General features: G+C 40.5%; 1 protein-coding gene across 2 annotated transcripts in view; it reads right to left on the reverse strand.

The window, feature by feature from the left end:
- Positions 1-23,979, reverse strand: part of LOC308079437 (liprin-beta-1-like) — a 68,718-nt gene that overhangs the window by 32,989 nt on the left and 11,750 nt on the right. Inside the window, exons 2-17 of one of the 2 annotated variants that reach the window (XM_080420925.1) lie at positions 23,172-23,248; positions 21,333-21,538; positions 17,737-17,826; positions 16,884-16,997; positions 16,091-16,201; positions 14,703-14,795; positions 11,943-12,051; positions 8,579-8,640; positions 8,355-8,421; positions 7,432-7,574; positions 6,363-6,436; positions 5,865-5,922; positions 4,265-4,418; positions 3,329-3,361; positions 786-915; positions 17-145 (exon numbers count right to left, since the gene is read on the reverse strand). In XM_080420925.1, coding sequence (XP_080277051.1) covers positions 17-145; positions 786-915; positions 3,329-3,361; positions 4,265-4,418; positions 5,865-5,922; positions 6,363-6,436; positions 7,432-7,574; positions 8,355-8,421; positions 8,579-8,640; positions 11,943-12,051; positions 14,703-14,795; positions 16,091-16,201; positions 16,884-16,997; positions 17,737-17,826; positions 21,333-21,538; positions 23,172-23,235 — 1,637 coding nt within the window. In that variant the 5' untranslated portion in view covers positions 23,236-23,248. The remainder of the gene's footprint in view (positions 1-16; positions 146-785; positions 916-3,328; positions 3,362-4,264; positions 4,419-5,864; positions 5,923-6,362; positions 6,437-7,431; positions 7,575-8,354; positions 8,422-8,578; positions 8,641-11,942; positions 12,052-14,702; positions 14,796-16,090; positions 16,202-16,883; positions 16,998-17,736; positions 17,827-21,332; positions 21,539-23,171; positions 23,249-23,979) is intronic. The other variant, XM_080420926.1, reaches the window with a different exon arrangement.

Genomic DNA, 23,979 nt, shown 5'->3' on the forward strand with positions numbered 1-23,979 from the left:
CGTCACTGATACCTACTTGGTGTCGTGCTTTACGTCACGTGACCATCCAAGGCGGGGGCCGGCTGTGGCCCTGACTCCTCCCCTCCTGAACTCCATCTCCGAAGCGTCGTCGAGGTTGAAGGAGGTAGAGTGACTCCTCTTTAGTCTGCAAAGGTAAATACCAGCAGTGGTGTAAAGTAACTTAAGTACATTTAGTCAAGTACTGTACTTAAGTACAATTTTGAGGTATTTTTTACTTTACTGGAGAATATCCAATAATCTGTACTTTTACTTTATACTCCACTACATCTCAGAGGCAAATATTGTACTGTTACTCCACTACAATTATTTGAAAACTTACATTACATATTTTGATTATTATCACAAAACATACATTAACCACTTCAGCCCCATATATATTTCGGCCATTTGAAAATAGCAGATCTACAAGCTCACAATGTGTCGCATCGCGACGCAATGTGTCGCGATGCGACACATTGTGAGCTTGTAGATCTGCTATTTTCAAAAGATTTGTATACATTTTTATACATATGAAACTGGAAATGGGACATTCATAGTACTTTCTACTTTTGGTACTTTAAGTACATTTTGATACCGTTACAGATATTTTTGTACTCAAGTAAATTTGGAATTCCAGACTTTTACTTGTAACAGAGTATTTCTTCATTGCAGTACTGATACTTTTACTTAAAACATTTTAGTACTTTTTCCCCCACTGAATACCAGCACAAGAAATAACCAGCAACACCCTTTTTATGTCCGGCGAAATAAAATCTGAGTCTTACCTGCCAAAGAATTTCTTGAAACCTTTAGACTTCTTTTTGACCCCTGACGGCGGAGTCGCTTCATCGGGGGATTTACGCTGAGGGACCCCTGCCAAGTCCAGGTGTTCTGTGCCCTTATGTTCCGTCTCAGCTGTAAATACATTATGTATCCATTAGCATGACAGCACACGTGTTTGGCCCAACACCGCAAACCCATGGCCATGGCAAACATACGTCGGTTGCTGCTAGCCCAACACTCAAAGACTGCAACGATGATAGTCTCTACGCACTACGTACACATCTACTAATCTCTCAAGACAGACATGTTTGCACCCACAATTTTCAAATACTTCAACAGTCCATACTTTGTAGGTTCTGAATTCACCTTTGCAGTTGCGTAAATAACTCCCAACTGGAATTGGAAATCAAATTAGTCAAAGCCTATCTTATCTACTGTAGCCTGCTGCTTAGCAGAAATGGAAATTTACAAAGATGTTTTTGTAAATATTTTTTAATTATTATTTTATGAACATGATGATTGGTCGAATACCCTTCCGGTCTGAAGACAATTTCCTGTTCTCAACTTTTACGGGGCGGAATTGCAGACTCTCTAGCATTCAAAGATTGTGGAAGAGATGGTCTGGCTTGAGAGACGACTACACAGCTACTAAATAAGCACCACTACAACCCAATTGTATCAAAACGTAAAGAAACGCACAGCAGCCCAACTCAGTCTTCACATGCAATGGGACTAGTTGACTTGTAGACAGCAGAGGCTTGAGAGATTCACTAGCAGGGGGGATCAGGAAACCGGCCTCATTGCAGACGGTGTCTCATCATGGATGAGGGACAACTGGATATTATTAAGCCCTTAAGACCTGTGGCCGATTCTACAAATGCCTTCTAAATCAGTAGTTCTCAAAAATAGTAGATGTACAGTACAAGCTCGAGCTTGTATATCTGCTATTTTTGAATAGCCAACGCAAAAATCTAAAATGACACAGATGCTTTCCCGATTTTAAAGGACAACTTTGTTTGTTTGTTTGTTTTACAACCAAACCAACCTGTTTATGTTTTAGCTTGTAATTAAAGTAAATAAAAGATGAGCGTTTACATTTTTTCATTTACTGCTTTCTATAATTTTCGCAATCCTTTTTACAGTGGGCGGGGGCATTCGGGCAGGTGGCTCAATATGTATTTTTTACACAATAAAAAAGGTCCCGTGGTCTTTGATGACCAGATGTGAGTTATTGGGGGCAAGAAGAGCTACTGTAAATAATAATAAAGAAGTTGCCGGGTTATTGTGTAAAAAAATACATATTTAACCACCTGCCCGAATGCCCCCGTCCACTGTAAAAAAAGATCGCGAAAATGGCTGAAGCTATAGAAAGCAGTAAATGAAAAAGAATTAACACTCATCTTTTATTTACTTTAATTACAAGCTAAAACATAAACCTTGGTTGTAAAAATAACAAAGTTGTCCTTTAACCCATTAAGACCTGGAACGCTCTGTGTCACTTTATGAAAAATCGTGAAAAAAAAGTTTTTTTTTCCAAAAACTGTTAGGATTTAGATTTTTTTAAAGAATCGCCTCAGGTCTTAATGGGTTATGGGAGACCATTTTTGTCATTGACAAATGACAAATTAGAACAAAATGGACAAGCACCACCCCCCCCTAGAGAGAAACACAACCACACAGACACCTTCAACACCCAGAGAGAAAGGGATAACATGGTTAGATCTAAATTACAGGATAGCAAAACACAACAATGTGATCATTTACCATCTTAACTTTACAAAGATATATATATAAATAGGTTGTATATATTTCAATGATCAGGGTCCCCCCCCCCCAGGGCTCCATCCTGGGCCCCCTCTACTCAGTGGTGGAAAAAGTACTCAAATTCTTTACTTAAGTAAAAGTATCAATACTGCAAAGTAGAAGTACTCTGTTACAAGTAAAAGTCTGGAATTAAAAATGTACTTGAGTAAAAGTACAAAAGTACAAAATGTACTTAAAGTACCAAAAGTAAAAGTACTAAAATGTTTGAGAATAGCAGATCTACAGTACAAGTTCACAACGCGTCGTGATGCTATTTTCAAATAGCCTATGTATAAAATAGGGCTAAATTGGTTAATGTATGTTTTATAATGTAATAATTTATATCTGAAAAGTAACTAGTAACTAAAGTTTTCAAATAATTGTAGTGGAGTAAAAGTACAATATTTGCCTCTGAGATGTAGTGGAGTAGAAGTAAAAGTATCGAAAATTGGAAATATTGGAAATACTCCAGTAAAGTAAAGGTACTTGTACAGTACTTAAGTAAATGTACTTAGTTACTTTCCACCACTGCCCTCTACTACACATGTTATGACATGCCCGCAGTATAGGGACGCTAAGGTCCAAGTGGTTAAGAAATGCTGTTATGGAGTTAATGGAAGGTGGATGATCACACGGTTGGGTCTGTAGGATCCCTGCACAGAGCACACATCCAGCTGTGTATCATCCAGGGCAGCCAGCCAGCCATACTGCAGGCCTGACCTGGGTTTTCAGTATACTGTACCTAACGTAGGTGCACTCGCACTCCGGCTGCGATCTTCACATTTTTACAGACAGCCGTGGGAGACAAAGCAGCAGTAAAACAGAACACACAAAATGTCAACACAGAACGACTGTAATAAAACCATTAAAATCTCTAAAATGGTGGAATTTATATCCCATCCCCAGTAGCCATAGTTAGTATATCGACTGACCATCATGTGGTTAAAGGAGAGATCCGGCCATTTTAAGTGTTATCTTTGATGTGTCACAGAACCTGGCGTCTGTGAAAGAAACAAGCAACCAGTGTCATCTCGTTCTGCACGAACGGTAGCTCGTGCGCGACATTCAGTGCATGTTTGAGTGTCATGAGACTCCACGATGAGCAGTAGTAGAGAAAAAACTAACTTTGCATCGGTTATAATAGACGATTTTCACTCTTACACACGTCTCCTATTATGCCGCTGTAAGGGGTCTGCAGAATGGACAACAGGGGCAGATCTGGAATAACTCAACGGCCCTTTCGATGTTGGTGAGTGATTAGCAACACATCAAAGATAACACTTAAAATGGCCGATCAACAAGCCCACATATTGGGAGCTTGTAGATTCTGCTATTCTTGCGACTTGATGTACAAGTATATAAGGTTTAACTGCTTGAAATGTAAAATAGGGAAAACAATAAACATGGCTATCTAGAATTAAAGACAACTATGCGCAGACAGTGGAATCAGATGGCTTTTAGGGTATACAGAGTTCACTACATTAATTATGGATATCAGAATCTTTGAGAGAGAGAGGGGGGGAGGTAAATGTGTTTGATATCAGCCTTCCTGTTCTCTAAAATATCGGAATCAGTTTCCGCCTTGAAAAATTCATATGAGACACCGATGACCACCACCAGGGGGCCAAACCACACTCGTGTGAAGGAGATCTATCTGGGATTCGATGTCCAGACTCACCCAGGTTTTGGGCGCTGCCTGACCGCTTGCCTCCTGCACGGATCTTGAAGAAGCCGCGGCCAAACGAGGAGCGAGACTTCTTGGTGCCGAAACTCTCTTCACCCGTGGCACTTGGTTTAGGGGAAGAAGAACTGGATCCCTCTTTGAATTTGGTCTATGGAATGAAAGAACATAATAATAATGAAAAAAATATAATGGAACGCATCTGTGTCATTTTTAGATTTGAGCTAAAAAGCATTATTTTATACTTTGGCTATTCAAAAATAGCAGATCTACCAGATCTGCTATTTTTAGAAAATTTGTGAAAATGTGTGCAAATCTTTGAATGTATATATTTTTAAAGCGAACATTTGTAACTTAAATCTTTGCTTCTGGGGGTCCCTGGAACAAAATATTTTGAGATGTGGGTCCGCGAGCCGAATTCATATCATTTTGGGGGTCCTTGACATGAAAAAGTTTGACAACCACGTTTGATATAGCAACATAGGTTTTTTTCAAAAAACTGTTCGAATTTAGAAGACATTTTGTAGAATCGGGCTCAGGTCTTAATGGGTTAAGAATGTCATGTTTTCCTTGAAAAATAAATGAATAAATATGTATTAGAAAATAAAAAAACATGTATTTGTGGTTTTTGACCACTAGGTGGCACACCTCAACAGCCTGTGCTCACAAGACTTGTTGCTTCCCCTCAACATTCACCCAAGCAAGCTGATCCACTCTGACAGTCATTCATTCATAACCGGGGAAATCCACTGGGCCGAGAGAGATAAGAGGACAACTGGCCTTCTGCATCACTGGACTGTGTATGGGCTTTTTTTGTGTGTGTTTATGTATAATCAGCAGTGTGTAGATGAGTCTTGCATCGTCGCTTTTCATAACTTTCCCACATTGAGAGGTCAAAGGTGCAAGAAACATGACATGCTGGTAGTGCGGTGTTCAAGCTGCTGGAAGTAATGTGATTATTTGAAGTCTCTGTGGTCATTTTTGCTGTAAGCTCGTGTCTATGCAGTTTGCGCGCTAGGCTTATGTAATACAGAGAGAGACAGAGAGACAGAGACAGAGACAGAGACAGAGAGACAGAGACAGAGACAGAGAGAGAGAGAGAGAGAGAGCTATATTGCCGCCTTACCCCTTATACCTAAACTTTTTGGGCATTCTTTTTTACCATTTTGAAAAACATTTCAAAATAGTTAAAATAGTCGATCTACATCGACACGTTGTGCGCTTCTAGATCAGCTATTTGAACTATTTTAACCCATTAAGACCGGGAACGCATCTGTGTGTCATTTTAAGATTTCTTTGGCTATTAAATAGCAGATATACAAGCTCATAGCCCGGCACCGAGTGCCGCCCTACGAGCTTGTAGATCTGCTATTTTTTGGGAAAATCGTGAAAATGCGTGTATCTGTTTTTTTAAAAGCGATTTTTTTTACTCAAATCTTTGCTTCTGGGGGGTCCCTGGAACAACATGTTTTGAGATGGGGGTCTGCGGCAAAATGCATATCATTTTGGCGGTCCTTGACATGAAAAAAGTTTGAGAATGGCTGATATTATAACAACATAAGTTTAAAAAAAATAAAGTGTGTGTTTGTGTTCTCACCTGGTCAGTGCTGATGGTCATGTGGCCCAGATCAGCCGGGTGTGGGGCATCTGGGGAACTGTGAGAAGGAAGGAGGTATGAGGCAAATGGTAAGTCAATCACAGCTCGCAATTATTTGAGATAATCGCAATCATTTTTGCATAATCGTCATAATAAAAAAAAAAGAGAATGTCCGTAATTTATTTGTATATTAAAGTTATTTGTCAAATAAGTTTGGATTACAAAGCCTAAAAGGCAAACAGAAATGACTAAAGTACAAAAGTACTCAACCCCGAGTACTTGAGTCAGAATTTAGATACTCCTGTTCAAATGAGCTTGTAGATCTGTTATTTTCACTGTAGTTTAAATAGGACTAGGTTAAACAGGAGTGGTTAGTTCATAATGTAATTATGAATTAATGTATTCACAATTATTTTCCCCTTCCTAGAATTGTAACTAATATTTACAATATTAGTAAGTAAATGTACTTGGTCACTGTCCACCGCTGGTGAGTTTTACCTTTCTGATGCCTGGAGCTGTCTCTCCCTGTCCAGTTCGTTCATTTCCGAGAGCACCGCTATACATGGAATAGACTGGGACACGGCAGAGAGCCGGGGACAAAAGCGTTAGCTTGTGGACACGTTGGCTCAACAGCAAAACACAGCCTATACGGATTTAAAAAGGAGCACGTCACCCATTTTCAACCTCATCTTCATACAATTGGTCTTCTCTAATGCTCATTATAAGCAGTGGTGGAAAGTAGCTAAATACATTTACTTAAGTACTGTACTTGAGTACAATTTTGAGGTCTTTACAAGTACTTTACTTGAGTATTTCCAATTTCCCATACTTTTACTTCTACTCCACTACATCTCAGAGGCAAATATTGTACTTTTACTCCACTACAATGATTTGAAAACTTTAGTAGCTAGTTACTTTGCAGACTTATTTGAAAATAGACTTATTTGAAAATAGCCGATCTACAAGCTCACAACGTGTCGCGATTTTGTAATTTTACTCAAGTCAATTTTGAATTCTGGACTTTTACTTGTAACGGAGTATTTCTATATTGCAGTATTGATACTTTTACTTAAGTAAAGAATTGGAGTACTTTTTCCACCACTGATAATAAGTACCATTTCTGTCTACTTGCTCTGCGCCTCAGAGGTGGGCTGTGGACAGTTCCGAAACCTTCGTCTATCGACATCATTGGTTTCCTCCAATGGCATCATCGGTGGTAATGTCAAATCAAATCTTAAACTTAAAATAGGTTGGAATCTACATCGATGATGTCATTGGTAGGCAGGTTTCCAAACTGCCCATAATAGCCCACCTCTGAGACACAGAGCGAGTGTGGGCGGAAATGGTGCCATCTTACAATGGAACACGAGTGAAGACGAATTACAGGAAAGTGAGGTGAATTGCTCCTTTAATGGCTTTCTGCTGGAGTAATAGCCTAAACAGGACCGCTGACCTCCTGGATTCCTGGGAGCAGAGTGGGGGGCTAAAATAGTGTTTTCTAAGGAAGTCTCTCCAGTCTGGGGTCCATCCTGTGTGTGGGATTGTTTTGACAGAGGTGGCTGTTTACCTCACCAGAGCTCCTTCCTGTCTCCTCCTCCTCCTCCTCCTCCTCCTCCTCGTCCAATGACAGGGTGACTTTGTCTGTCGCCACGGAGTTGGGACTCGCGGGATCATCTGGGATGTCGTCATAGTCGTCTTCGTTCAGCTTCTCTGTGAACATAGAAGTCATGCGTTTGTGACAAATGTTCTGCTTGCTTCACTCCATTTCTCTATAAGTAACTTGAGCCTCTAGAAATGGCACTCGATTGACTACAGATTGTAATGACATGATTATACAAGCATCTCTTTCATTTCCGTTGCAAATTATGAACACACACACACACACAGTAAAATCCACACAGTGTTCATTTAACCCATTAAGACCGGGAACGCATCTGTGTGTCAATTTTTTTATTTCTTTGGGCTATTCAAAAATAGCAGATATGCAAGCTCGCAGCGCGGCACCGAGTGCCGCGCTGCGAGCTTGTAGATCTGCTATTATTGAAGGGGGAAAAAATCGTGAAAATGTGTTTGAATATATATATATTTTTAAAGCGAACATTTTTAACTCAAATCTTTGCTTCTGGGGGGTCCCTGGAACAAAACATTTTGAGATGGGGGTCCGCGGCCAACTACATATAATTTTGGGGGTCCTTGAGAACCACTAATATAGAAACATACATACAAACAACATTTTTTTTTTAAACTTCTTTCTTTAGAAGACATTTATAGAATCCCCAGAAGCAAAGATTTGACTTACAAATGCAGATCTACAAGCTCATAGCACGGCACTCGGTGCCACGCTATGAGCTTGTAGATCTGCTATTTTTGAATAGCCCAAAGACATCTAAAATGACACGTTCCTGGATTGAATGGGTTAACTGATTGTAAAATAGATTAAACGTTGTTTTTTTTGCTGTCTACTAATAGCAGTAAACAGTGGAGCCTCACCTTTCACCAACTCTTGAACATTCCTGTACTGCGTGAGAGATCTCTGAAGCCCCTCTATCCTCTGCTCCTGTATGTAAAGAGGATTGTTTCAGTTCAAATCAGAGACACGGTCCCCCTACCAACATGCTGTTCCCATGGTGAATCCTTTAAGCGTGTCTAAGCGGAAACCGAACTACTACTGTACATCCTAGGAGAGCAACAGCATCACAGTACCGTAACTGTACCTTCTCATTGTTGGCGGACATGAGGTTCTGCAATGCCATCTTCATCTTCAACATTTCTGCATCTGAAAACAAGGTACATTCCATACCGTTGTTGTATGTCAAAGTAACTTTTCAGAACATTTTAAAATTAACCAATGAACCGGTGTTCCAATGGATCCAGTGAGTTATTATTTAGTTACAAGCTCTAGTTAAAGGTAGGGTAAGTGATATTTTTGGGTTAAAACAAAAAAAAAATGTTAAGGCACTGTATTGTGATCATCATTGCTATAGAGTGTTTGTTCAGTAACAGGAGTCTCCCCGTCTCTCCAGCTCTTTAAAGTAATACTAGGTAACGTTTTCAACAAAACTAAAGTTAAATTGTATATCTTTTGCGAGTGGCAAAAGTTTCACAACACCCACTCCGTGAATTTCACCCCCGGAAGCCTTTTATTTATATATTTTCTATTGAACGTGTACGGGGGGGACTTTCCCGGGAAAATGACGTTCCTGGCCAACGTCATGACGTCGTGGCCGACGTCCTCAGGAACTACCGCAACGGTTTCCTGTTTGGCCAGGAACTACCGCGCTATTAACAAAAAGGAACCTCACGCTGATTTTAAGATAATGTAGGATTGGGAGATCGAAAAAGAACAGAAAAAGAAAGCACAGCTCATGGTAACTAATGCTCCACTGGCTAAGAGAAACGATCCGTAGATAGTATAAAACAATTAAAAGATCGCTTTTTGAAACGCTTCCGGCTTCCGGTGAAAACGAATGGAATTCTGGGTAATCGAGGACTAGGGAAATTGTATGCAGTGACGGTAGTGACCAGCAGAGGTTGCTATTTTGCATTGTACAACTTTAATAAACAGAAAATACATTTTCCGGTAGGTGTCAAAATCTCAGCCAATCAGGAGAAAGTACCAATTTTTAAGCTTCATTTTTATAGTGTTCCAGTTGCAATTTTGCCTGCTCATTTCTTAGTGTCATCACTTCCAATTTCACTTGTTTAATCTATATCCTGATTGAGTTCTCCATCCTGATTGGATAAAATTGGAAATTAAACTGAAACTGAAACGAAAATGCATTTTCTGTTTTATGAAGAGCTGGAGAGACAAGGAGACTCCTTTTACTGAACAAACACTCTATAGCAATGAGTACAATCAGAATATAGAGCTATCTAACACTTATTTTAACCAAAGAAAATCACTTACCCTACCTTTAACACATTACAACCGGGAACACATCTGTGTAACCACTTAAATCATTATTTTTTTACTTTGGCTATTCAGAAATGGCAGATCTTCAAGCTCATGAGCTTGCAGATCTGCTATTTTTGAAAAATCGTGAAAACTTGCATGCAAATCTTTGAATGTATATATTTTTTAAAGCAATTTTCTTTACTCAAATCTTTACTACTGGGGGTCCCTGGAACTACACATTTTGAGATGGGGGTCCGCGGCCAAATACATATAATTTTGGGGGTCCTTGACATGAAAAAGGTTTGGTTCCAGGGACCCCCAGAAGCAAATATTTGAGTAAAAAATTTAGTTTAAAAAAATATATATATTCGAAGATTTCACGATAAAAGAAAAATAGCAGATCCACAAGCTCATAGCGCGATATGAATATATAGAATATAGCAAAAAAAAAAAAATGACACACAGATGCGTTCCCGGTCTTAAAGGGTTAATACTTTTCGTTGGTTCAATATTTATAAAACCCACAGACAGACTTAACCACTTTCAGTTTTCACACTGTTGTGTATGAGTTTACAACACAATCTATGCCTCCCACCGAGTCAGAGAGCAGTGCATTGGAATTACTTCCAGTAATTAAGTCCCATGGGTTCGTCATGGTTGTATGTGTGGGCACGCCGTCTCCAGCAGATGATGACTCCGTCTCCAACCCTGTGGAAACTGAAGCTGCAAAACGGGCTAAATCTGATTTCCCAGAAGGCAGCGTTGCACTAAAAAGGCAAATATAAACAGCCCTGGTAACTGAGGGATAAGTGCGTTACAGGTGACAGGGCTGAGTAACATTATTATTATTTATATGACTTATTTATATGAGTCTAGTTTCAATGTGTGCATCGTTATTCATGTTTCCAGGGCAAAGTTGTGAGTGCAGAGGCAAAAAAATAATAATCCCCCGTCATGGGTTCACTGCAGAATAAACGAGAGCCACGTGAAGCCCAAATGTATTCGTAAATCATCTGTTTTTGCAGTCTGGTTCAGACTCTCTGCGAGGAGCGCTTCCAGAGGCCTCGTGTCTATCTGTGCAAGAAGCATGCATAGGGTGGAGTCTTAGAAAACATTTAGATAATGTGGCATCATCTCCATATTGTTTTGAGTATCGTGAATATTGCAGATGTAACCTCTAAATAAATGGCATTCCTCTGCTACAAAACGTCGATAAGGGAAAGTCAGCAGTGCTTTGAAGGAGTACATGATCCTGTTCAAACATGTGTGGTATGAAACCTACGCAGTAAAATTCTAAGTGTCAATTTAACTCAGAATAATGTACAAATGGAACCACCATTTTGTACAACACTAAGGATTCTACTGTGTTCAGACACTGAGAACTGAGCAGAAGGAAAAACCTCTTCTTCAACTCGTTGCAGTGTTGACTACGACCGGTGGTGGAAAAAGTACTCAAATGTTTTACTTAAGTAAAAGTATCAATACTGCAAAATAGAAATACCCCGTTAGAAGTAAAAGTCCGGAATTCAAAATTGACTTGAGTAAAAGTACAAAAGTATTGGTATAAAAATGTACTTAAAGTACCAAAAGTAAAAGTACTAAAATGTTTGAAAATAGCAGATCTACAAGCTCACAACGTGTCGCATCGCGACGCGTTGTGAGCTTGTAGATCGGCTATTTTCAAATAGCCTATGTATAAAATAGGGCTAAAGTGGTTAATGTATGTTTTATTATATAATAATTGATGATTGCAAAGTAACTAGTAACTAAAGTTTTCAAATAATTGTAGTGGAGTAAAAGTACAATATTTGCCTTTGAGATGTAGTGGAGTAGAAGTAAAAGTACGTAAAGTTGGAAATACTCCAGTAAAGTAAAAAATACCTCAAAATTGTACTTCAGTACTTGAGTACATGTACTTAGTTACTTTACACCACTGACTACGACAGCGCATGACAGCATGAAATTATTTCTTTTTGGGGGGGGGGGGGGAATTCCATCTCTCAGGTCGGGTTGAAAGTGCAGGATAATTACTTCAGAAAAGGACCCTTAAGGGGGAATCTACCAGTTGCTGGAATGTCACGTCTCTTTTAGTCTAATCCTTATAAACCCTACTGAAATATTAGAATTTGACTCCCCTGGATAGACGAGGTTTCCAGACCAACCATTAAAAGAACGTCTCCCACCTTTCTCTTCTACGTCTTGGCGCTCGCCCCCGAGTCTGGTCTGGTCTTTTAGCCTGCTCACCTCCGTCTCCCTCTCCTCCAAATGCCTCTGCAGAAGCTGCAATTCTTCCTGCGAGGGAGAGAAGACAAGTGAGTCACGACTTTTCAACTCAACAACTTTTAAAATCAGGCCTTGGGAGAGGAGGGGAGGATGTGAATAAATTATTTTGATACACTAACCAACTCCAGCTTTGTCCAACATGAAGAATAGTAGCACGGCCAACTCTATGTGTTCAGTATTAAAGCATGTTAAACAATGTTTACTTGAATACCACATACCGAAGTATTATTTTACCATGACAAATTACCCACCTACAACACAAATACTGTACCCTGGTAACTGCTCTGTATCTTGTCTCATAAACAAGATGGTATTTTTATCGTTAAAAGGGATAGTTCACCCGCAAAATGACTTTTTTTCCTATCGATTACGGTACTCACCCCATGGAGACTTGAATTTATGGAGATTCTTTAGTTTTTCACATATTCCTGAGCCAATAATTTGATGACCGGGTGTATTTATATACATTAGCATCTTTCCGCCGGTAATCAAAGTATTGAATGCGACAAAAACTAAAAAATCGGAATGAATTCAATGCTTCAGGGGGTGTGTAATTGATAGAAAATAAGAACATTTTGGGTGAAGTGCTCCTTTAAAGAAAGTATTAAAGTATCGAAACTCAAGGCCAGAGCTTGCATCTGAAATAAGGCACACTTACTCTTTACAACAGGGGTCTTCAACAGGGGGTCCGGGACCCCTAGGGGGTCCTCAGAGTTCCTACAGGGGGTCCGCCAAATCTTTGTGCGATATAAAAAAAAAATCCTAAACCACTTGAACCCTAGCATCCCTTTTCGGAAGAGAACTTTAGCCAAAAAATAGCAGATCTACAAGCTCACAACGCCTCGCGCTGCAAGGCGTTGTGGGCTTGTAGATCTGCTATTTTTGACAAAGAGGTAATAGGTGTAGAGGGAAAGAGCAAGACCAAGTAAACAAAAAAAGTTTAATCTGAAACAATTTTATACAATATAGAGGGGGGTCCCTGCTTCATCTCTCTCTCAGCTAGGGGGTCCTTGGGCTGAAAACGTTGAAGACCCCTGCTTTACAATGATTTGTCACTCACTCATACAAGTACAAGCAGAGAAACATTGGTGTGGCATGCTCCGCAGGCAGTAAACTAAATATATGGCCCTGTAATAGCCATCCTTTGCTTCAGCCTTAGGCAGTGGTGTAAAGTAACGAAGTACTTTTACTCAAGTACTGTACTTAAGTACAATTTTGAGGTACTTTTACTTTACTGGAGTATTTCCAATTATCAGCAGTTTTACTTTTACTCCACTACATCTCAGAGGCAAATATTGTACTTTTACTCCACTACAATTATTTGACAACTTTAGTTACTTTGCAGTTATACATTATTACATTATAAAACGTACATTAACCACTTAAGCCCTAATTTATGCCTAAGCTATTTGAAAATAGCCGATCTACAAGCTCACAACGCGTCGCGATGCGACGCGTTGTGAGCTTGTAGATCTGCTATTTTCAAACAGTTTAGTACTTTTACTTTTGGTACTCTATAATATATATATTATAGTTGAATTCCAGACATTCACTTGTAACAGAGTACTTCTACATTGCAGTATTGATACTTTTACTTAAGTAAAACATTCGAGTACTTTTTCCACCACTGGCGCCCTTAGGGCAGAGAAAACTCCACAGTGACAGGTTAACGGGTACGTTAACAAGTGCGCGAGATGATCTGAAACTCGGAACGGCTGTAGGGACGGTGGAAGCACTTACAGGAAACGTGGTGAAAGTCAGGAAAAGCAGTGTGCAGCAGCAGACAGAGAGGAGGGTTTAGAAGACCATTAGGGAAGAGAGGAGCGGAGCAAACGGCCTCGTCATCTCCAGCGAAACCGCTGTGAAAGTGTTCCACTTTGAATGCTTAACAGGTTAGCGTGTTGAAAGACATGCCCGTCAGAAGAGAGAGAGGGACACGTTGGAATGGAAAGGTAGAAAAGGAGGAAGGCAGGAATAAGCAGTGGTGGAAAAAGTACTCAAATGTTTTACTTTAAGTAAAAGTACCAATACTGCAATATAGAAATGCTCTGTTACAAGTAAAAGTCCGGAATTAAAAGGTTACTTGAGTAAAAGTACAAAAGCATCAAAATATACTTAACGTGCCAAAAGTAAAAGTACTGAAATATTTGAAAATAGCAGATCTACAAGCTCACAACGCGTCGCGATGCGACACGTTGTGAGCTTGTAGATCGGCTATTTTCAAATAGCCTATGTATAAAATAGGGCCAAAGTGGTTAATTATAATTTATAATATCATAATTTATATCTGAAAAGTAACTAGTAACTAAAGTTTTCAAATAATTGTAGTGGAGTACAAGTACAATATTTGCCTCTGAGATGCAGTGGAGTAGAAGTAAAAGTATTGGAAATTGGAAATGCTCAAGTAAAGTACAAACACCTAAAATGTTTACTTAAGTACAGTACTTAAGTAAATGTACTTAGTTACTTTCCACTACTGGGAATAAGTAAAGTAACAGAGTGTAAAGCACAAGGGAAACTTAACAATAACCATCCTGTTATAACAAGGGTTAACCCTGTCGAAAAGCTAAGTCACTCGGTGTACTCTTGTTATGCTTGGTCACAAGTGAAACTTGGCATACTGTAACTATATAACTTTAACCAGTGGACTGCACACTCACTTGGGAAGCTTGGAGTTTCTTCTCACACTGTAGCCTTTCATGCTCCATATCAGTCAACTTGAACCGCAGGTCTGTCACTTCCTGGTATAAGCCCTGAGGAGGAAAAAAAAGACCCCCTTACTCTTTAGCCACTTAAACCCCATTAACTTCATTGTACGTCAATAGAGAAAATAGAAAAAAAGCTTACAACCTGTTGACCTTGTAGATTTGCTATTTTTTGCCCCCAAAAAAATCACCAAATGGACGCTTTTTGCAACTATTACTGCAACTACAGAATATGGACGCTAGAGTTCATAGTATTAAGCAACTTTGTCAGAGCAACTTTCACTGGGGAATTCTGCAGTGTGTGGGGGAGAGGGTATTATCATTTTATGACAATAAACAAACAATACAAATTGGGCAATACAATGACAATACAGCATAGCTTTGATTCCTATTGGAATCAATGTTGACGCACTAGTAGCCAGCTGAGCCACCAGAGTATTATTATTATTATCATCATCATCATCATCATCATCATCATCATCATCATCATCACCACCACCACCGAGGTAGCATTCCTGTCGAAGACACCACATAATACTTTCAGATAAAAGTCCCCCTGGAGAGACAGAGCAGCCCACTCCACACATGGACACAATTCACAGACAAGGAGGAAACGCCACGGTCAATTAGCGCACAGCTGCCTTTACCCCAATCAGCGATACTGTAAGAGAGAGCTGCAGCTTGGAGCAATTACAAGTACACAGAGAGAATTTGTGAAAGATGTGTCGTCAGTGAAGAGAGTCGGTCTCACGTTCGTCTCTAGACAAATAACGCAAACCACAGTGCATCAACAATGCTGACACGGGGAATAAATGTAATGTTCTGAGCCCGGCCTTGATTTGTAGCTATTGGTATGGGAAAAGGAGACAGAGAAGGAGTAGGGGAGTAAATATAATGCAGTTTGGCTCCGGCGTCTAGTCCCCATGGGTAATAAGAGTCTGAAACCTACTCCACACAATATCCTCCAAATTTATGTCCAAGCTGGTGAAGGGTGCATGGAAAATATAACTCTCACAGTTCTCTCTCTTAGCCCCTCAGAGGGGAGAGGAGAAGGGAGAGTTTATAGGAGGAAACAGCTGCTGGAGCAAGGGGGGAGGGGGAGGGGGGGGGGTGTTTTGGTCCCTTATATGACAGTTCACCCAGAACCACAGAAGTCGAGTGCGACAGACCCCTGGCCAGATTCACCTATCTTTAAACAATGACATGGGTAGCTGCCAAGATTCGGGATCATGCATATCAAAGCGAAAGGTATAGCAGCCATTGCAACGTCCAACTTTCTGGAAAATATTCAGACGTTTCCATGTGAGGTGTGTGTGTATACACTTCTTAAAATGTGTGTCTACCTCGACCTCCTTGTGATCTCTCTCCACAGAGGAGAGCTTCAGTTTCAGACTGGACACCTCCGTCATCAGTTCCAGTTTCTGAGTTTCCAGCGTGGTCCTGTTCAGCAGCTCCTATGAAACAAGATACGCACACTTGGTCAAGGCGCACAATGGTGTTGCGTGTAGGCCACATTTCTTGAGATTAGGTGGAAGGGCAGATGGATTGTGTCGTTTTATACTTAAATCCGATAAATTGTATTTGTAAAGCACCATTCACACATAAAGTAGTTGAGTTCAAGGTGCTTTATAATGTTGAGAAGACAGAAGTCGACACAGTAAAAACAGCCGTTTACAGCCACTTGCATGCTCAGCCAAAACTACTAATAACATCAGCTGGAGCGCACGTTTGCATGTGTGTGGGTGGGTGTGTGTGGGTGGGGGTGTATACTGTATGTATTCTTAGTAAAACGGAGCTGGGTTACTGTACTTCGACCGCTTTTTCCCGTCAACTCTACACCATGTCTTTGCCCAAAAAAAAAGCTGATCTACAAGCTCACAACACAGCTGGAATGTTCCTCCCAGAATAGGCATACAAGTGGTTTAAAAGGGGGTGAAGGGACACATTCAGTTCAGTAATAGGAAAAGTGAGGCATTAATATATAGGAGTACAGCAGCTGCTTCAAAGCTACAGTATACAGCAGATTACATTACTCAATACAACTACAATATCAGAGAACAAATACCAGAGAGAACAAATAAACAGGAGCATCTGCTTTCAATGGGAAACCTGTGATATCCTGCAGAGGGGCCTCACCTGCTGGAGCAGATCCTCGGTGACACTTAACTTCTCCCGGTGTTCTTCCAGGCACATGTCCAAGTCCCGGATCTTTTCCCCTTGCACCTCAACCTGGTCGCTTAGAACACTAACCTGGAAGATAGTACGGCTTAATTAATATTTTGTCACTCAACCAAAAAGGTATTTTCTTTCAGTTGAAAATCCATCATTTTTGATGAGCGACATAGCGACGCAGTATAAATTAACCATAAGACATGATCATTACCAGTGGTGTAAAAAGTACTCAAAATGTTTACTTAAGTAAAAGTATCAATACTGCAATGTAGAAGTACTCTGTTACAAGTAAAAGCCCGGAATTCTAAATTTACTTTAGTAAAAGTTCCAAAGTGTTGATATCAAAATGTACTTAAAGTACCAAAAGTACTAAAATCTACAAGCTCACAACGCGTCGCGACACGTTGTGAGCTTGTAGATCGGCTAATTTCGAATAGCCAACAGTATGTATAAAATAGGGCTAAAGTGGATAATGTATGTTTTATAATGTAATAATTTATATCTGCAAAGTAACTTGAAACTAAAGTTTTCAGATAATTGTAGTGGAGTAAAAGTACAATATTTGCCTCTGAGATGTAGTAGAGTAAAAGTATAGCCAATTGGAAATACTCCAGTAAAGTCAAAATTGTACTCAAGTACAGTACTTGAGTAAATGTACTTAGTTACTTTCCACCACTGATCATTACCCACACCAGAAAAATCCCTATGGAGTTTCAAACGCAAGCACAGTTCAAAGCCATCTACATGAACACCATTTGCACTCAATTGCTGTAAGGTCATTAACGTGTGAGGTAGGGCCGCTCACTCACAAACACACCTGGAGAACAAGACACTCCTTGTCACTTTCGAGCCGGGAGAGACGGTCCTGATAGACTGCTTCAGTGCTCGCTGAACCGTGTCCATTCGTCTGAAATGACAACCAAGACTGGCCTCGTCAGAGGGCACAGCTTTATCTCATTGGTTTGCTATGGCATTTGCACATACACGTACGCGTACATTCAACCTTTATTTATTTTCTCGGGAATACATTGAGGGCAGAGCCCTCATTTTCAATGATGCCGAGATTACAGAAAGAAATACGACTCGGCCGATAATGGTTAAAAAATGCATTTTCGGCTTTCGGCCGAAAGGGTTTTAACGCCGAAAAAATATTACCGAAAGACACCGAAACATATCAGCCGATAATGGTTAAAAAATGCGACGCTAAATATCACGAAAGAACAGGTGCTGAATAGAAAAGCGCTGAAAAGATGTTTTATGGACCCATAATAGTGATTATTATTTAAGTTAAGTTTTGCCATAATCATGTCTTTTGTCATAATCAGGTAGCTGATCAACATTGGTAAACAAATGAATTCATTATATATATATATATATATATATATATATATATATATATATATATATATATATATATATATATATATATATATGTATATATATTTATCATATTCGGTTTTCGGCCAACTATTTTCTATTTTCGGCATTCGGTTTCGGCCAAGAATTTCCCATTCGGTGCATCCCTAAATACAACAGTGTAAATAATAATGATGAATAAGAACAGCAGGATAAAACATGTATGTGAAAACAGCAAAAAATTGAGAATAAAAACAGTAATAAAGACAGCTTAATTAAAACAGTGACAATTTAAAACAACAAGATTAGCGAGCACATTTTTAAATTGATCCAGTGAGACCATGGAATCCAATTTTAAAGTCCATTGCAATTCATTCCAAGTAAAGAGAGCGCTAAAACTGAAAGCTGTTTTGCCTAGCTCGGTGTTGGCCTTGGGGACCAATAACGGGATGTGTTCCTGAGAGCGTGTTTGATGGGTGGAAGTATTTGGTTTTAACACATACACTCATATCTGCCCTGATGTCAGCAGCTGCAACCGACTGAAAGCATAGGACATTCTACTGAATATTGCTTTTGTTTAAAAATAGATCAGCCGTTCAAGTGAGAGGAGAGGGGATTCCAAAGACACACCACACACTAGTATAGTCCAAGCCTGAAGTGTCATAACCCACCCCCACAAAGAAACAAGGCCCTGGGACTTTTTTGTGTTATCCTTTTAGCATATATTTTGACTGTACTACCTGTTAATAATCTTGTTAACCCAGACCTGAGGGGCCGATTCAACAAAATGTCCTCTAAATCGTAAAGGTGGGGTAAGTGATATTTTTGGGTATTTTTTTGTTAAAAGGTTAAAGTACTATATTCTAATAGTAATCATTGCTACAGAGCGTTTGTTCGGTCAAAGGGGTCTCTCCAGCTCTTTAGTAAACAGAATATACGTCAATTTTCAGGTAGGTGACAACATTTAAGCCAATCAGGAGAAAGCACTGAAAATGCATTTTCTGTTTAATAAAGAGCTGGCAGACTCCTTTTACTGAACAAACATTCTAAAGCAATGAGTACTATCAGAATATAGAGCTATTTAACACTTATTTTACCCAACATAAATCACTTACCCTACCTTTAACAGTTTTCTGAAACACTTATGTTGCTATAATATCAGTAGTACTCAAAACCTTTTCATGTCAAGGACCCTCAAAATTATATTTAGCCACGGACCCTCATCTCAAAATATTTTGTTCCAGGGACCCCCAGAAGCAAAGATTTCAGTAAAAAATGTTCGCTTTAAAAATATAGATATTCAAAGATTTGCACACATTTTTCACAATTTTTCAAAAATAGCAGATCTACAAGCTCATAGCGCGGCACTCGGTGCCGCGCTATGAGCTTGTAGATTTGCTATTTTTGAATAGCCAAATTATAAAATTATGGTTAAAGTGGTTACACAGATGCGTTCCCGGTCTTAACTCATTCACTGCCTGAATTATTTCTGGACGCGTTTGCCCACTGCCAGAGATTTTTCATTGAAAAAAATTAAGTACTCAGGAGCCGAGATACAGAATTTTTAAGTTTTAAGTTAACAAGGAAGTGGATGGGAGTCTAGATCTTCGAAAAATCATATCTCCTTGGTCTTTGGGTCAAATTACGTTTTTTACGTCCTAGGCAGGTTTGGTAATTGGAAAAAAATACGTTTTTTACGTCCTAGGCAGGGAATGAGTGGTTAATGGGGCGCCGATGGCCTAGCAGTGGTTAAGGCGCATACCACATATAGGCTCTAATGAAGCCTGACAGTGAGTCGCGGGTTCGATTCCCGAGCCCCGACGGCCTTTGCTGCGTGTCACTCCCCGTCTCTCTCTCTCCCCGTTTCCTGTCATTCTTCACTATACTATCAAATAAAAGGCAGAAAAGCCCAAACAAAATCTTGAAAAATATAAATCTTGTTAATTAAGTATTGAATCAATCAATCCCGACAATTAAATCCGATGGTTTTCCCCCCGATGGCACAGGAGAGCAAGGAGCAAGTGAAAGCAGGTAAGAAGAGAAGTATGCAAAGGGTCAATAGTACTCTCGCATGCAATCGATTTGGCATTTGAATCAAAAGCAAACTACTCTCTCACATTTCACACATGGAACGTGAAGGGCCGCGAGGAGGGTAAGAAAAATACAGACTGAATCAACTTTTGCTCCGAGGATGGAAAACGTCTTCCAGCAGGGCTCCTACAGAAAGTCCCATCACTCGCAAGGCACGTCATAACAATGCTCTTACAATAAACAGAGTCGAGGTATCAGTAACGGGTCAGGGTGAGAACAAGAGGCAAAGCAGATCACATCACCATTGGGTCTCAAAGCAAAGGACAATAGGATGATAGGGAGGGGGGGGGGCTCTATAATAACAGAGAAACATTCAGACTACACAGCAAAAAAACTAATAAAAGTCAATTTCATTACACTCTCAGAATGACATCTTTGAATATCTGGAGTTACCATGACTGAATCATCAACAAACCATTTTATAGGTCAACAATATCGTCGATTTTTCTTTTTTATTGCACATCAACACTGCACACACACATAACCTCGCGTCACCAGACTTTCCACCACGGAGGAAAGCATGGTATTTGTTATTAAATGGCCCGTGTGATCCGGTCTAGGCCACGCCTACTAAAAAAAAAGGGGGGGGGGGATCCTCCAGTTCCGGGTGTGCGGGTTCCGGTTTTTCGGTGCCGCTTTGTTTTGGTTCCCCCTGTTAGCATTTAAAAGCTAAATCGAGTAACTAGTCTCGCCAGTCGCTACGAGTTGGAATAAAGGATGGATATACCAAACAAACAATTTCTACAAGCTAAACTACGCTGCATCAAGGGTTTTATTGGGTAGGCCCTAAAATTAAAATGCCCTTGATCGCGAGGAATTATTTTGGGGTGATACACAGCCACAGGCACCCCTGGTTCCGGCTTGTGCGGGTTCCGGCCGCCTGACCGGATCAGAAACCCGAAAATTGTATTTATTTATATAGTACAATAGCGCTCTTCTCAGAGTGACCCCTCCCACTCCTCTCACCATTCGTCCCTGCAGCCACTCCGCCAGACCCTCCGCCGTGGAGTCGGGGATCTGACACCGCAGGTTGTCCCTCTCCTCGCCGTCCATCAGCTCCAGAGCCGCCCGCAGGTCCTCCAGGAGGTGCAGCGCCCGCAGGCTCCCCAGGAAAGGGGAGGTGGGCGACTGGCAGTCAAAGAGCCCGTTGGAGTAGTCCATGGCCTTGGAGCCTGAGGGCAATGGAAGAGATACAGTATATGTGTGTGTGTGACAGATACGGAAGGGTTAACCCATTAAGACCTAGCCTCGCGTGGCCAGACTATATCACTGCGTGGATATGAGTCTGGTGCTTCTATGAGGATTTTTTTCCCCCCCAAGGGGCGGGATCAAAAGAATGGCTCGGCACGCATTTGGTTAGGCCCTACAACCAACGACCAATTACAGTCTCCCATATTTGAATACTGGGCCCTGATTGGTCACCCCGGACTTCGGGAGCAGGAAATGGATTCACAACGGAGCGGTGCCAGACCCAAATCGCAGAGGGCAATCTTTTTTTTTTTCGCACTGGCAGATTCGTCTGGTGCCAAATGCCTTCTAAATCAGTGGTTTTCAAAACTTTTTTCATAATTCAAAATCGTTCACAATTTTTCAAAAATGTGAGCTTGTATATCTGCTATTTTTTCAATTGCCAACGCTAAAATGACACGGATGCTTTCCCAGTTTTAAATGGGTTAACAGAAACATATTATGTACAAAATGTTACGCACAAACGTATTCTTTTTATATATTTGTATACGTTATGCACACACTGCCTTCATGCTTGCTTGAAGGCAGGATATGACCATTTCTGGACACGTACTGGGAGCTTCGGTCAAGAAAGCTAAAACATCAATTACAAGTACCAGAAAAATATATAGTGACAATCAAAGTTTCCTAATCTCTCTGAACCAGCCTTGGAAGTGAACACTTGTTTACCGAACCTCTGTGCACGGCTGTAAACCCACTGTATAGCTGTAATCTCCCCGAGACTCCTAGACACCAGCTGTCTGACAGCTTAAATGTCAGCCCTCGTATGAAGATGTCCAACAATAATGAAGAGAGGAGCTAGATAAATATCTAAATGCGGCAAGGGAGTGCATGGAGGGAGTCGGGGGGGGTGTCATGTGATCAAGGGGATGTCATGTGATCAGCCATCTCTTCCCCATTAGAAAAGGTCAAATGCTATAATTACACACATCAGCGGAAAAGTGAGGACAATCAAAACAAACGGTCTGGTCGGCTCATCTGCGAAGCATGGAGTCAGATGCAAACGTTCCCTAAAAGTGTACGTGTACGTGTACGTGTACGTGTGTGTGTGTGTGTGTGTGTGTGTGTGTGTGTGTGTGTGTGTGTGTGTGTGTGTGTGTGATATTCCAAAATCCCATACCCAGAGCTTGAATAATCATTAGTTTCCTACACTGCTGGGACAATGGAAAACTCACTTTATTTCTCATGGCAGAGGAATGCTCTCTCAGCACGTCAGCACCATTTGAGCGCAAGTATTATTCCATAATGCTGCAGTGCATCTTCAAGAGAACCGCATTGACTACTTAAGCCCCATTTTTTTTTAAATAGCACAAATAGCAGCTCACAACGCGTCGCTACCCATTGTGAGCCTCTTTGAAAATTTGACAAAACCTCAAAATAGGGAGGGCAGGTCGAAAGTGGTGTGAAGGACAAATTGTTTACAATCTGCCGGACTTATCATTGCCTCCTTCTAATGCAACGCTTTCCAGATGTGACTCACTAAACCCCATGGTATGCTGTGTCCACTTAAAACATGCTATAGGCTGGATTTGATGCCAAAGCGTGTACTATGGTTACCTGCTATGATGCCATCCATTTGTTCCAAGGCGGCTGCCAACATTTCGCTGGCGTCAGACATCATCTCCTCAACGGATCTGAAAGAATAAAAAGCAGTTGAGTGAACAGCAGAGGAGGAGAGGGAAAGCAGAAGACCCGAATAAATATTATTCTCATTTATAAATGACGTAATAGGAATACTATCTTCACTTCTGTGCATAATGCATAATAATAAAACAAAATTTAGTAAAACTCCCAGTGAGGCATCAATGCACCTCCATGCTGTTCATAATCAGGTGTAATTAAAATCCACAGCAAGCACAGCAATACAAATTATGAAAACATCCGTTTCATTATAAGTGGGCTTTGATCAAAAGGTTTTGTGGGGTCCACAAAACAGCATGGTACCCGTATAAGATGTTTTAAAATGCCGTTCCTCCAACCGAAAAGCCCTCAACTCAACAACCCAAAGTAAACAAAATCATCAGCCCCATTTCAGGCTTTTCATAAAATGTCTACAAAGACCACAGAAGCTTTATTGAGGTTATAAGTGATGCCCCATTACCGGGCTATTCCTAGAGGAAATCTAGGTCAGTGCTTCACAATTTACCATCTTCTTCCTTCAGCTGAGTGATTCTCCACCTTCTTTCATTTCAAGGACTCCCACCCAGTTTGATATACACGGACCCCCATTTGATACATTTAGTTTTCACTGTAAAATCCTTAGTGTTTATTTAACTCTGAGAGTGTACAAATGTGCACTTGGTCACTCTCAGAGTTACAGACCTGTAAGGTTCCATTTGGACCCCCTGTGGCCCCAACCCAATCC

Source organism: Gymnoscopelus braueri (assembly GCF_963280865.1).
Source record: "Gymnoscopelus braueri genome assembly, chromosome: 23".
Classification (NCBI taxonomy): Eukaryota; Metazoa; Chordata; class Actinopteri; order Myctophiformes; family Myctophidae; genus Gymnoscopelus; species Gymnoscopelus braueri.